Source organism: Hippichthys cyanospilos, chromosome 1 (assembly GCF_059441005.1).
Source record: "Hippichthys cyanospilos isolate Australia breed blue-spotted pipefish chromosome 1, RoL_Hcya_1.0, whole genome shotgun sequence".
NCBI classification, from domain to species: domain Eukaryota; kingdom Metazoa; phylum Chordata; class Actinopteri; order Syngnathiformes; family Syngnathidae; genus Hippichthys; species Hippichthys cyanospilos.
This window is the reverse complement of record NC_142369.1, coordinates 11833104-11847154: the sequence shown is the minus strand read 5'-3', so window position 1 is coordinate 11847154 and position 14051 is coordinate 11833104. Positions and strand designations below refer to the sequence as shown.

General features: G+C 40.3%; 2 protein-coding genes and 1 long non-coding RNA gene across 4 annotated transcripts; 1 reads left to right on the top strand and 2 right to left on the bottom strand.

Annotated features, from left to right (window-relative positions):
* Positions 1-72: 72 nt before the first annotated feature.
* On the bottom strand, positions 73-4814 carry gstt1a (glutathione S-transferase theta 1a). The gene is made up of 5 exons (XM_088416856.1): positions 4617-4814; positions 4457-4544; positions 2625-2781; positions 1552-1728; positions 73-298 (listed from the first exon to the last, which is right to left on the bottom strand). The coding sequence occupies exons 1-5, from the start codon at positions 4720-4722 to the stop codon at positions 98-100; spliced, it is 729 nt and encodes a 242-aa protein (XP_088272982.1). The 5' UTR covers positions 4723-4814; the 3' UTR covers positions 73-97.
* A 193-nt stretch (positions 4815-5007) lies between these two features.
* Positions 5008-9786, bottom strand: cfap157 (cilia and flagella associated protein 157). Of its 2 annotated transcripts, XR_015865921.1 has the most exons (6): positions 9533-9786; positions 8131-8399; positions 7898-8021; positions 7581-7827; positions 7045-7138; positions 5008-6398 (listed from the first exon to the last, which is right to left on the bottom strand). XR_015865921.1 is itself a non-coding variant. In XM_088417506.1 (5 exons), exons 1-5 carry the CDS (start codon positions 9613-9615, stop codon positions 6396-6398), a joined length of 726 nt encoding a protein of 241 aa, XP_088273632.1. In that variant the 5' UTR covers positions 9616-9786; the 3' UTR covers positions 5008-6395. The 2 variants fall into 2 exon arrangements, 1 of the variants encoding a protein (XP_088273632.1); XM_088417506.1 differs by lacking the exon at positions 7045-7138.
* Positions 9787-9957: 171 nt separating this feature from the next.
* Positions 9958-11766, top strand: LOC148429178 (uncharacterized). Its single transcript, XR_015865923.1, has 3 exons — positions 9958-10116; positions 10455-10494; positions 11739-11766. It is a non-coding gene; the product is annotated as an uncharacterized LOC148429178 (long non-coding RNA).
* The last annotated feature ends 2285 nt before the right edge of the window (positions 11767-14051 follow it).

Sequence of the window (14051 nt, the reverse complement as noted above, 5' to 3'; positions counted from 1 at the left end):
TCATGTTCCGAGATTCCTCTTTGTTGACTTTGTTACTTTAGTGACGTGCTTCTCAATTGATCGTGAGTCCACTATGGGTTGATGTTTTTATTGACATTCACAAGAAAGCTTTCTTGAATTTGTCCCTGAAGGCTTGTGGCAGTTCTATTTCTTGCAGCGTCTGCGCCACGCCACCGCCCTTCATGATGGCAGCGTTGGCCTCGTCGAAGAGGACGACACCAACCTTTTGCTTCACCCGATCGTGCCACGCAGACAGCTTGGGACGCCCAGAAAATACGTCCACGCCGCTGCTCACGGGCTAAATGACACAAAAATGATTATCACAGATTTCAAAAGAGAGAGTGAGAGGGAAACTGCGGACAGGAGAAAATGAAAAATAAGTTATTAAGATTTTAGAAAATAAAACACTGGGACAAGATTGCTGAAAACTAAAAACGTCATTAATTCCCACCAAGAATTATTTATAACAAATTTAATCACGAGTCAATCTGATAATCGGTGGTTGTTATTACTTAATGTTTTCTTGGATGAGAGTTTGACAGAGCATAACTGGCCAACTCCCTCACCGTGATCCATCCTTTTGCCTGGTCCCGGTGTTGTGCTAGTCTAGTAAAATTCTTATCGCCTGCCCTTGCAACATGAATTTACATGCGGCTGTTCTGATTTTAGTTTGTCAAGTAAAGAATCAAACCTTTTTTATACCTCGCTGTCCCACAGAAAGCTAAACTCATTATATCTGACTTTATTTCCCATGATTCTTCGACACGAAAGGAGGAAGTAGCTCTAGTTCTGGCATGACGAGAATGTGCAAGTGAACAGTTTAAATTAGTATTTAATCAGTTTGTTGCATTGAAAAAAAATGGGACATTGGGACATGACCTGTGTAAAATTGGGACAGAACAATGTGCCTGGTAAAATCCGTTGGCAATTGGGACCCAAAGGCTCAAAATCAGTGAAATTTTAACATCTGGTCCACTCAGATGTTTAGTCGCTACTTAGCAAAGCTAGTTTGTTCCTCAAGTTTGTAATTAAGATCAGCAGCTAGTATTTACTACATATGTAGTTCAGTAGCTAGTATATTACTTTTTATGAACTCGTTCAGGTAGTAAGTCAGTCCGTTACTCAAGTAGTTTATGTATTTGCCAAGGTTAGTGCATTAAGTCACTTAACTTTCTTCAGTCAGGCTTTTTGTTAGCTTCTTAGTAATTAATATACTTCAGCTTCTTACTGTTTACTAAGTAGTTAATTAGCTGTAAAGCTTGGTTGGATCATAAAGTCGAACATTTGTTGGCTAGTTATCAAGCTTTTTAACTAGTTGGTCTCTTCACTGTCAAGTTAGGTAGCTAGCTAATTTGCTTGTTGTACAAGTACTTAGCTAGCTTGCTAGCTAGTTAGTTTTTGGGCCTATTACTAACATAGCTAGTTACTTAGTTGGGGGGGGGGGCATTTGAAGTTGTCAGCCTGCATCCACTGGGTGTCAAGTGGGGGCATGTCCCAACACAATCCTGCAGATGGCGCTATCATGAAAAAAATATTTTGTAGCTCTGTCACCTGCATGATCTCAGCCACGGCCACCAGGTCAGCCATCGAGATGGAGGCACCACATAGGAACAAACTGTCACCCAGGAAATGCTTCTCCAGCAAATCCACAGCTTGGTTCAGCTCCTCCAATGCTGAGGACATCTTGTCCTCCGGGACCTCCTGGCCCATCACTAGCGGGTACATGTTCTGATACACACATACACACGCAAACAATCTTTATTGACTGTGTAGGTTGTTGTGGAATGTTTATTTCTATTGTGCAAGGTGGTATTGTGAATAACTGTCTAGACTGTGTTAATTCAGGAGTAAATAATCTGACGCAAACATGTGACTGAGCGTGCAGTGGACTTTTGTACCTTGAATGATCTCTATTTTATTGATTGCTATTTGCAAGGTGGCTCTTTTCATGAACAACATCCATTGCGTGCTAGAGACTTTTTCTCTACAAGGTTATTCTCATGACCATATCTGTTTCCATTGTGCAAATGTGGCGGTTGTAGTTGGACCAGATAATTGTCAATCGTGGTGAAATCTTACCCTTGGTACATTGCCGATTAATCTTTTATGAAATGTGAGGGTTTTTTTGTTAGCGACATTACTAACCAGGAAGTGAAACGTCTCCTTGAATGAAAGCACCCCTGACCATGTCATTCAAAAGATGACAGGCCACAAAACAAAAAAGCAAAGTAAACTGATTTACAACATCAAGAAACTTAAAAATACTGTGGATGTAAACAGTACTTTACATCACAAATATCTGCTGGTAAAAACTGCAAAAAATAGGGCCTTTTAGGTATGAAATTTGGCAACCTTCAAAAAGTACTATGTAAAATTCCAAAATACCACTCCCGAAATCCAAATGGCTGCCACCAAATTTTGCTCTTCCAACAGAAATTCTTTTAGTATCTAAAAGTACAAAATAGCACAATTAATGTTTTGGGTTTTTTGTGTGCTTTGCAACATGAACAGCAGGAAGTGGCAAAAACTAAAATGGTGGGTGGCTCATTCGCACAAATAAAGTGGAGTCGGAAGTAATAAAAGGATTGTCAAGAAGTGCCAAGTGGGTTGTGGCAGTGCTCTACCTTGAGCATGAAGACCTTTGACCCATTGGCTCGCAGAGTCATCTGCTGCCAAGACAGGTACTCATTGACTCGGGCCCGCTGCCGCAGATCAGACGGGTACCAGTGATCGGGAAGGCGAGACGCGTGCTTCTCCGCCAGGTACTGAAGGATGGCCACACTGGAAAAGGAACGTTAACCACGTTGAGGCTATTTCCTGATCGCCGTACATTTAAGATGCAGAGTACAGAAGGGGGCAGGGCATCAGAATGTATTCGTCTGGCTTTTTTCACCCAGAAGTAGTAAGGGGAAAATGTAGGTCACTCACATGTAATACATTTTTTACTCCTCGCGATGGTGTTCTTGATTTAAAGATTTAGGCTAATGGAATGGAAATGTATTACATTTCCACTGCATGTGTGCCATCTACAGGAGCAAAGAAACATGACAAGTGTTTCACGAGGCTTCATTTTCCCATCACAAACGTCACCGTTTCTAAGCAGAGAACTGACAAAATTGCTAGATGGGTACAGTTAATCAGGCATTTATTCAATTTTGCCTCTCAGACAGAAACTTGTGAAGGTATAAAATAATTGACATTGAAAGTTGCTTTAATACGACGACGGAATGGGGGGAAAACACGTTTTGAACTTCCCATCCGCTATCATTCTTATCACTCGTCTTGTATAAGTAAGGAAATATCCAGGTCAACTATGTCGGCTGTATTCAAAGTCGATACTTTCATATTCAATAGTGAGTGACACTGTAAAAAGGCCTCCTGCATCTTACGACCTGAAAAAACAGAAAATTGGGACCTAGGCTTCAGCTTCTTCATTTCTTGCTGGTTTCTTTCACATAAAAGTTGAAGGTAAAAAAAAAAAAACATGAATTTGATAGGCAATGAAGTTTTGGTTAAGACCACATCAACCCAGAACAAGATCTGATGGAGACAAGAGTGTCGGTTTGCTTTTTTTTTTAAATAGTAAATCGCAATTTCACTTTGTAAGCAAATTTGTGGTTTCACTTCTACAAATCATACAGTTTCACACTGATCACCGACGCTTCTGGTTTTGACTGGTCTTGGAAAAAAAAAAAATCCAAAGTCTGCCCTATCTGAGACTTGAGACAAGACCAAGTAAAAACCCCTTTGGTCTGACACAAGACTGAGACTCTTAAAAAGTGGTTCGGAGACCGATCTCAAGAAAAAGTCCAATCTCAGAAATAATAAGAATAGGTTCTGCGAAAAATGTTGATGTCGTTTCACACAGCTTTTAGTGGCGTTGACGACGGTCTTGTGTTTATCTCCTCACACCCTGTTTGGGTTTTCCACATTCTTTCACACACTTTTCATGCTACATCTGAATGTTATCCCCTTGATTTGGTGTCTGTACATTTTACAGCTTAGAGACAGCGTGAAACGAGTCTAATTTTGTCTCATAATCTTGACAAAAAAGTTCCAGCCTCCACTATTCCCTTTCATACTTATATGCCAATGATACTACCTCTGAATTTCCACCCTCTCCCATTTTTTAATGCTGGTACCCTTCAAAAAGATTTTAAAGGCAGTGTTAAAGGTCAAATGTGAGCTGTTTATAGTCACACCGATTTCCACCATTTTTAAGTTCATTGTGAATGGGTCTAAAAGTCTGCCGCAGCTGTTAAAGGCAAAGTGTAAGGATCAGCAGTTAATTTTCACACACACCCAACTGTTTTTCCCTATTCCCTTTCACACGATTACCACTTACTCCCATGAAACCACGACACGCCCCCCTCCACACACACAGACCCACATACTCTAAACCAGTACCTTTCAAACAGAGAAAATATTTACGCATTCCAAGGCTTTTTACTTTTACCTCTCCGTCAGGACAAAGTCACCATCCTTCATGACCGGGACTTTCCTTATCGGGCTGATCTTGCCAAACTCTTCACCATACTGCTCCCCTTGCACACGGAAAAAAAATCGTGTTTACTTTGTGTCAAGTCAACATGAGTGCAGGTGCGTGCGCGACGTACCCTTAGCCAGGTCCACGAGCTTGAAGTCAAAAGGAATAGCGTTGACCCGGGCAAACATGAAAAGGGAGCGGCAGGGCTGAGAGCGAAGGTCCAGATACAACTCCATCTTGACCGACTGACAGTAAGAGCGCTGCTGGCGCAATGTTTTAGTGACTGGAGGAAGAGAGGCCCCTTTTCACGGCCCCGTGTCACTGCCCCCTTTAACACCCTCCTTTTTGGAGGCGGAAACAGGGGAAAGATTCAATCGGGGTGAAGTCCGCATCGTCCTAAACAACGTTTCCCCCCTCACAGTCAACAAATACAACTCCCAAAAGTTGGGGAAATTTCCCTAAGGACCGTAACATTAACTATCACAAACTACATACATACAAACTCATTGAAAGTATCCGCAGTCAGTCATTTTTTTATTGACCATACCTTACAAGAAAACGACTTTCCACATTTAGACATGTTATTCACATTTCACAGGCTCAAAGTCACACCCCACAGGCAAAACATTGACATGTGTTTTCAGTTGACAGTGTTGTGCAAATCACTGGAGACATTGATCACACTGCACACTCACACAGAAGAGTGAAAAGGAGGAAAAGGAGGAAGGATATGCTTATTGTGAAGGAAATACTTTTGATTCTCCTGAGAGTCATCAAACATGATCGAGTCGCAACGTTGCGTTTTCGGAATCAGCTGTTGTTTGGTACTGTGTGGTCAGTCACGCCCGTTGATTAAATTTGATGGCTGATTATGGTTGTCATGTAGTGTCATAGTGCCTTTTGTCTCATTTGGTATGTCAGTGAAATGTAGGGCAGTTTGTGCCATGTAGTGTGTGTGTGTTACCTACATAGTGCCCTATTTTCATCAACGGCGTTCATCCAGCTCAGCAGGTGGCGCAACTGCGCCAGAGGCGAGCTGGACCAGTTTTGGTCATTTTCGATGACCAAAATGGTCATGTAATTTTCCCATTTCCAGGCCAGCGAATCGGGAAAAGGGAGGGTTGCAGCCAACTCCAAATCAAAGCAGCTCTTCTCATATTCTAAGTATACTTAGTGTAGTATTGCATTCTTTGTCATGTAGTTTTAAGTAGTTGTGGTTTATAATCTTGTTTTATGTTGTGTCCTGTTGTACGTCGTTGATGGAGGGATATACAGTATTTAATTGACCAATTTTATCTTCAATGTTGCTATTTTGACATCTAGTTTCGTGTGCATGTAGTGTTGCTATACTACGTTTTGTGAAGTGTCACGTAACATTGTATCTATGTCTCCTCGCATCCTGCCGAGTTGTCTGGTGTTGTTTGCCTCCAGGAAGCTGATAGGAGGTCTTATCGTTTGGATTCCTGAATGCTCAATTTCTGGAGCATTCCAGAATCGTTTTGTTTGTTTAACTGGGATCTCAGCTTGTATCATCCTACACCATGTCACGGCATGTAGTGTGTGTGCAAGGTAGTGTTTTGTCATCTCTTTGTCCATTCTGTGACATGTAGTGTTGTGATGTCTGTAAGTCTCGTATGGTTTGAGTGAATTGAGTTTCCGTAATATAAGTGTCTGACAGTTCTGACGTTGGTATCGTACTGTTATGAAGTGATGTCATGAGTTTTGTAGTTTGTCAGGTAGAGCGACACAGGAGTTTGCGGGCAGCAAGAAAACACGTGTGTAGCTCTTTCCCGACGTCTTTCTGGCGGCCGCCGTGAACATGATGCCTCATGATGCTTCCTGGTCCTGTTGCCTTTGTTGTTGTTCCAGCAGGTTAACAGTTCAAAAGGAGAACACGTGAGATGATTGGTCACTGTGAAGAACAATAGCATGACATGAACATGGATATCCAAACATATCGACAGACACAAAATCAATGGTTTTAGTTCCAAAATTGGAGGTCCAGTACTTGGAGGGTCAAGAGAGAACTCTTAAGATGTGAGAAAAGCTGTTAGTTCGCAGATGTAGTAGTCAAGACAAAAGGTTTTAATCCCAAGTGAAGGTTTATATCACGAGAGCATTAGGCCAAACAAGACACACAAGAGACTCTTGGAGATCCAAAACAATCTTCTTACCCCAAAATAAACTTCCAGACACTTTTAATCTTGAGAAAATGTTCTATTGCCAAGAGGGTGGGCTTTTCCTGAGAGAAGGTTCCTCTGAAAGAATAGTTTAGCTGAGAAAGGTCTCTTGTACCAAGATAATGTTCTCATCCTGAGAGAAGCTTCTTGTCCCTAGATAGGTTGCCATCACAAGTGGAATAGTACAAAGAAAACATTATAACTCTAAAAAGAGTTCTCATCAGGGAAGATTCCAGTCCTAAGAAACTGTTCGTCCCCAAGTGGCCCTAGTCAAGCCAGAATCTTGTATTACAAGGTAACATGATGGTTTTGAGAGAAAATACCACTCACCAGACATTTAAGTCCAGAGAGAATTGAGCCCTGATAGATGGGTCTCACCTCAAGTACAGATTCCAGTCCCAAGAGAAGCTTCCAGTCTCAAAAGGACTTTAGTCCTGAGAGAAGGTTCTCCTCAGCAGGACGAGCTTCTAGTCTGTACAGAAGGTAATAATCTTGAGCAAAGTTTTTAAGTCTCAAGAGAAGCTACTATTTACCAGAGAGGTTCTAGAATTGAAAAAAAAAGGTTTGAGGTACAGCAGAAGGTACTAGTCCTAAAGATAATGGTCTGGTGTTGAGAGAAAGTACAGACAACCAGAGAAAGTTATAGTCCCTAGAGAATGTTTTAAACCTGGTAGGTTATAGTATAGATTCCAGTCCCAAGGAAAGTTTCGTGTCCCTCAGAGAAGGTTTTAGTCTATTAACAGTCACCCGTACCAGCCATCGAAACAGTCAACATCGAATGTTTTAGTACAGAGAATGTCCTGGTTTCAGTAGAAGGTTCTGAAATATTCCAGTCCAGAGAGAAGCTTCAAGCTTCCAAGAGAAGTCTTAGTCCCTGAAGGTTTATTTACAAATGTGGATGTGTATGTCCTGACCTTTCTTCGAAGGAGCTTGCGCCTGGGCTTCTTGTTGAGTTCCTCTTGGAGGCGGCTGACCTCACAATAGAGCTCCTGCTCTCTCTTCTGCATCACGTCCTTCTCTCCCCACAGAGTCGTGTTTTCTAACAGCATCTGTTGCAGCTGATACATCTTCTCGCTATTCTGCTCCCGCTCCTGCTGCAGCATCTTGGCCACCTTATCCTTAAATACCTCCTCCATGTTTCTCATGGTCTCAGCGATCATGCTGCCAGGACAACAAAGGTCAAATTCTGCAGTGGAAGGGAGAAAGAAGAAGAAAGGAGAGGAAGAGTTACTTAGTCTTCTCTCGCTCTCCTTCCTCCTTAAGACGGCGAATAGCAGCATCCTGGTCCTCCTTCTGCTTCACCATCTTCTCCTCCAGAATCAGCAGCTGTTCAGCCTGAGCCTCCAAACTCGCCACTGACAAGAAGGACAAGAAGAAATAGAAGAAAAGGTTTGTCATTTGGATTTCAGTTCCAGGTCATTTTACGTTAGTTCCCATAGCAGCCTGCGCCAGCCGCACTCTGACCTTGCTTGCTGATCTCCTCGTTGAGCTCCTGTATCCGAGCTTCCAGCTGCGTTACTGTAGCTTCTAACTGCTCCACATTCTGCTTTTGGAGCTCGGCTGCTTCCTGCTGGCTCTCCACCTGTTCCATCAACATCTCCACCTTCTTGTCCTTGGCGTCCAGTGAGCGCTTCAGGTAGCGCGTCACGTCGGCCTTGTCCTTGCGCAGTACCCGCTGCTCATACAGCAGGTCCTGTACCTGGTTCTCCAGCTCCTCACATTTGCTCTGGCACCTGGAGGAAAGTAACATGTCAACACCATGCTACAAGCTACACGCTAAATACAAAATGTACTCCAATGTTTCTGAAATGCAAACATAAACCTGGATGAGTCAACATGTATACAAAGAGATCTGATGAAAGGTACTGTATGTATCCTGGTCTATATTTCTTGCATACGTTCAACAGTCGACTCAAAATGCTAATGCTAATATTAAATAGTGGCAATGTAACAATTATTGGATTTGTCTACAATCAACTGCTTTTTAGATAATAATAAATGGAAATATTTGGCTACATTCAAATAGTCTTTAGGCTATAAAATGCTAACTTCTCTATTGCTAATTCAAGAGTGCTGTGTGGCTAGCATCAAGCTAGCTACCAACTGTAATGTAGCATTTTCTGAAAATGTTGCCTATGTTTAATGGCTGATTAATAGAAAATTATGTTCACATGTTGAATGCAAAGGCGCAGAAATAGACAACCAATCGATTATCAAAAATTTCAACCACTGTTCTGAGCTTTGCTTCTTCATTCAGACATTTAACTTGTCCAAATCCTCTTGAATTCATCCACTAATCAATAAATATTCTCAAATAGTGTATGTATAAACCTCTATGAAGGAGGATGGACTGAGTATGGTCTCGAACTCATCGGGTACGAGCGCCCTAAGAATATGAGTAAGAATGTTCTCCTTAAGAACGCTAGTCACTTTGTATATAAGAATTTCTGATTAATTTCAGCAGACTATCCTGGAAAACCTTCAAAAACAAGTTTTCACAAGTATTCATCTGATAACCTTGGTTTTAGCTAGCTTACAAGAACAAAATTCAGACATTCCGTGTGTTCTTTGTTTATTCAGACTTTCAATGACTGATAATGTTCACTAGGAAGTAAGAAGGGATACTAACGGCTACTATTTTTGTGTGTTATCAAAATAAGCCATTTGAAAACGTTTTTAGACACATTTAGGTCCAAAAGAGGAACTGAATCACTAGATTTGTGCACTTGCTGCACTGTCACTTTGAAATCATGTTTGGTTTTTCAGGAAAGGGATGGGAATTTAAAAGTATTTTTGAACTCATGCTTGGCTTTTCAGGAACCTTTTGCTACCTTGCGAATGAGCATTCTTTAAAAATCAACCTTACTTCTCCAGCTGCTCCTCCAAATAACGGATTTGTGTCAGATACAACTTCTCCGTGTCCACAAACTCGATGATTTCAGTTTCCATGGTTAATATTTTATTTAATGTTTATTTCACGTTGCTTCTTTGAGTTGATGATTTTCTAAAATGAAACCTCAAGCTGTGATGGACAGGCAGGGAGCTGGGTGGTACAGCCTTCAGGCATCTCTCCTAAAACCCCACTTTTACCAGACACTCGGCTACATGTGTTTAAATCAAATTAAGGTGCCGGTTTTCCCCCTCGCGTCAGATGTGACTTCACTGCTTTGAACAACAGACGTGATGTCACAAGAGTGCTGCTTCGTCAACGTGTTTTGTTTGCACTGCTACTAACGGCCTCCAGATGGCGTCCTCCCTTTTCTTGACGGCTCCGTAAGTGTGCTTCACAGACGAAGTCCATGAACTCGGCGGGAGAGAGGCGAGAAAATGGCGGAAAGAGTTATACGCATCATTAATAACTTAATTAACTTGTCAAACAGAACGTAGTGATGTATTGGCCACAATGTGGTCCCCGCGCTTAGGGCAATTCACATGGTGTAAAGTGTAAAGGTATTCACAGTTACTATTGATCATATCAGTAATTGGCAATCATTTGTCAGCAATTTTATGTCTCTTGAGGGTAATTATTTCATGAAATGTATATATTATGCGTACATGTTGTGCTTCTTTTATCATTTGATTTACTAATACCGCATATGCATGAATATGGTAACAAAACTTGGTTAATGCAAGACAGAGAATTTCGGGAAAACTATCCATTTTAAAGGCCCCCTCCCTCGAAGCTTACTAAACAACTGGCACATAAAACAAAAGACTGCCGTGATTTGTCAATGAAAAGACAACATTTTATGCCACCACCAATTGTTGTTTTTGTTTTTTTTCAACAGGTAGGCAGGGAAAACATTGACGTTTACCAGGAAGTATCAGGTGAGTCAGCATCACTTACAATTATTTGTTTTTTCCACGTTATACTGCTGTAATATAAATATTTAAAAATCCATTGAATGAAAATGAAATAAAGAAGAACAAAAGTTAAAAAAAAATGCGTCATTATTACTGTTGATAAACCCAATTGATGTTTTACTGATGATTAACAAGGAATGGGAAAAAAATAGAAACAATAAGGCCATCAAACTTTATTTTGGTAGTATATATTCTCATATTGCCAGTGAATACAATATACTGAAGAGCTGAAAAGAAATCTCTCAAAATGCTCTAAATTGTTTTTGGAAAATGGCTAGCAGTGAAATATATATATATATATATATATATATATATATATATATATATATATATATATATATATATATATATATATATATATATATATATATATATATAATTTTTTTTTTTACATTCAAATATTGAAGCAAATACTGTCATCCAACAAAAGTTATATGTGAGATGCAAAAAATGTTTAAACAGACGTCAGATTAGATTTAAGGTTGTTTTCCACAGTTAGACAATTGCTATTTCAAAACAGCAGAAATACAGACAGGCAGTGTATATACTTCAGTTATTATATATAGGCATACTGTGTTTTTTCTCTGATCTGTAAGATCTTCTTTGCCACATACAGTATTCTTCCTCTTAATCACAATAACTAAGGACTTGCCTGTATTCTGTGTTAAAAAAAAAAAAAAAGTCGGAAAAAAACCTAGAAAAAAAATCTATCCTGTTTTTCCGGGCAGTTTGTGAAGGACCTTGGCTAATAAAGGCCAGCTTTTCTTACATAGCTCCTTTTTCTGGATAGTTTGCAGAAAAATGAGCTAACAAATCATAGTCATTGACCGCACCGTGACCATCAGGAAGCAAAGCGACGTTGCTTTGATGTCCTAAATTTAACGCCATCACTTATTAGCTCATGTGCAGCGGCGAGCGGTCAAACAGGGTCCCGTCAGATGCCGGGGATGCCATTTAATACCTAACACACACACGCGCGAGCCCTGGCATCTGCTTCCCATTAAGACACATGCACATATGCTCTTTGTTTGCAAAAGCTACTTTGACATCAACTAAAGTAAAAAGAAAAAAATGCTGCTACTTCCTGACAATAGGAAGCTTAATTCCGCAGCGCTGTTGTTGAGCTCATTTAATATAAAAAGATTCCCACATTGCATCATGAGCATGTGACAGATATTTAAGCTGTAACCTTTTACCTTCCGTTACAGCTCAAGACCACCCAAAAGCATGAGCAAACAGCTCATTTGTTTTGTTTTGATGGTGAGTCATCAGCTTTTGATGTCATGTTTTCACAAACAGTCATGAACATTCAAAAACTTCATATCTTCCATCTGGCTCTTATACGCGTTTCAAATTTGGTAGCGCAAGTATATATTTGGGAGTAATCTCAGTTTAAAGCTGCCTGAAAAATAATACATGCGTATAAATGTGAAGTCTCAAAAAGATCGACTCACGATTAACCGAATTTTATGTTGCTGTGTGAAACTGGGTGCAGAATCTTCCCGCCAAAAATCTCGTGATTGAATGAGCCCTGAACTTGAACCAAATGACTCTGAGATGGTCATTCAAACCAAAGTAAACTCCTACTTTCAGTCATTCATGAGACTTTTATGGGTAGTTTATAGGCTGAATTTTCCCACAATTTCTGGAACAAATTATTTCCTCCCACCTTCCCCAAAACATGCACTCTAGGTATGCTGGACACTCCAAATTGGTCTTTGAAGTACCCTTGGAGATAATATGTTTCTTTCAGGGCTATTTTGATGGTAAACACTTAAAGAGATATTTCTGCCAAAGTTCACAATGCGAAATGAAGCTAAGTGGCTTTCAGGACTAAATGTTTGTTGAAAAAAAAATATCTTAGGCAAATGTATCTTTGAACTCCCTAAAAGTTCCCAAAGTGACTCTGAAATGGTGGCTTCAAAACAAAATGGGCGCTCTCCTGCTTTTTGATTTGTTTGTGGGTTTTCTCATGATATTCCTGGTAAGTTACACACATGATAGTGAACATGACTACGTTTTCAAGACATTTTCTTCTATCGTAGCCTCTTAAGATTCTTGTGAGTCGGAGAAATTTCAGGTTACCTTGTCAAACATGCACTGGGGGCATTCTTCCACCCCAAAAAGTCAATGTTTATCATTTTAGGTTAAAATGTCCACTTTGAATCAAATGGTTGACTCTGCGTCTGTCATTTTCAGGTTTGTCTTCTTGAGACATTCTTGTGGCTCTACCGATGCACAGACCTTCGTTTCATGTTGATAAGACAAACTAGCTTGAGAGATTTTTGTCCACTGAGGCAGTTTTTGCTATTATTTCCGCAATGTTAGCTATGTAGCATCCGATGTTTCTGGACCTTAAAAGTCACAGACATTAAAGCAGACAAAAAAAAGCGTCGTTGTTGATAGTATCGTCTTTGACATTTCTCGTCAGACTCATTGTGGCCTTTTAGCGGATGCCAGAAACTTTCGTGCGTGCCTCTGATATAAGATAAGTTACTCCTTTATTCAGCTCACAATGGAAACATTACCCCCCCATTAATGTTAATTAACATTAACCCCCCCCCCCCCCCCCCCAACAAACAGCTCAAAGAAAAAGTCAGCCAGTTTGCATCCTTCCTCATTGTCCCCACAGTGACCTATTTGAATACTGTTTATGACATTCGCCATAGTAAAAAATACAGAAAAGGTGTGTTCATGGCGACAAAGACAAATATGTCCTGTTACCTTAAAATTATTTTATTACTTAGGGGCTAAGTTGCTTGCTTGGTGGCTTTATTCCAAGTCTTTCATAATGATAAGATTCAATAAAAAAGGAACAACGGAACCTTATGTTATCATGCTGAAGTTGAGCTTTGAACAGACATGCTATTGATAAATGTGCGCTGAGTTGAACTGCTGGACTTTAATTCTGGCTCTTTGTTGAGGAGCTGTATGAGGTTCAAATAATATCAATATCTCCAGAAGTTGTCCGTCTTGAAGCATGCATGGAAAGTAACCCACATAAGTGTAAAATGGGTGGAAAAGTAAGCTGTGGCCTACTTGTGTGGAGTTTGCATGTTCTCCATGTTCTCCATTCTGGCTTCCTCCCACATTCCAAAAATATGCACGGTTTAAGAAATTGTCCTGAGGTGTGATTGGGTGCGTGAATGGCTGTTGATCCCTGTAATAGGCTGGCAACCAGCTCAGGGTTTACCCCACCTACTGCCCAAAGTCAGCTGATAGGCACCAACAAAACAGCGACCTTAGTGAGGATAAGCGATAGAAAACGGATGGTTGAACAGAAGTCAAAAGTGGCCTCTTCAAACCAAAATGGCGTACTTTCTATTTTATTTCCGGCAAATCGTCTTGAAGCAATTTTATGATTGTGCGACATGATAAGACTGGCCAGTTAATTTCATGTTGTGAACACTATCAGAATATAGTTAAAAAATATTGAGGCTTGTTCAATTTTTTTTTTTTTTTGACGAGCCTTGCTATGCCCATACACTTAAAAAAAAAAAAAAAACAATTTGTTGTCATCC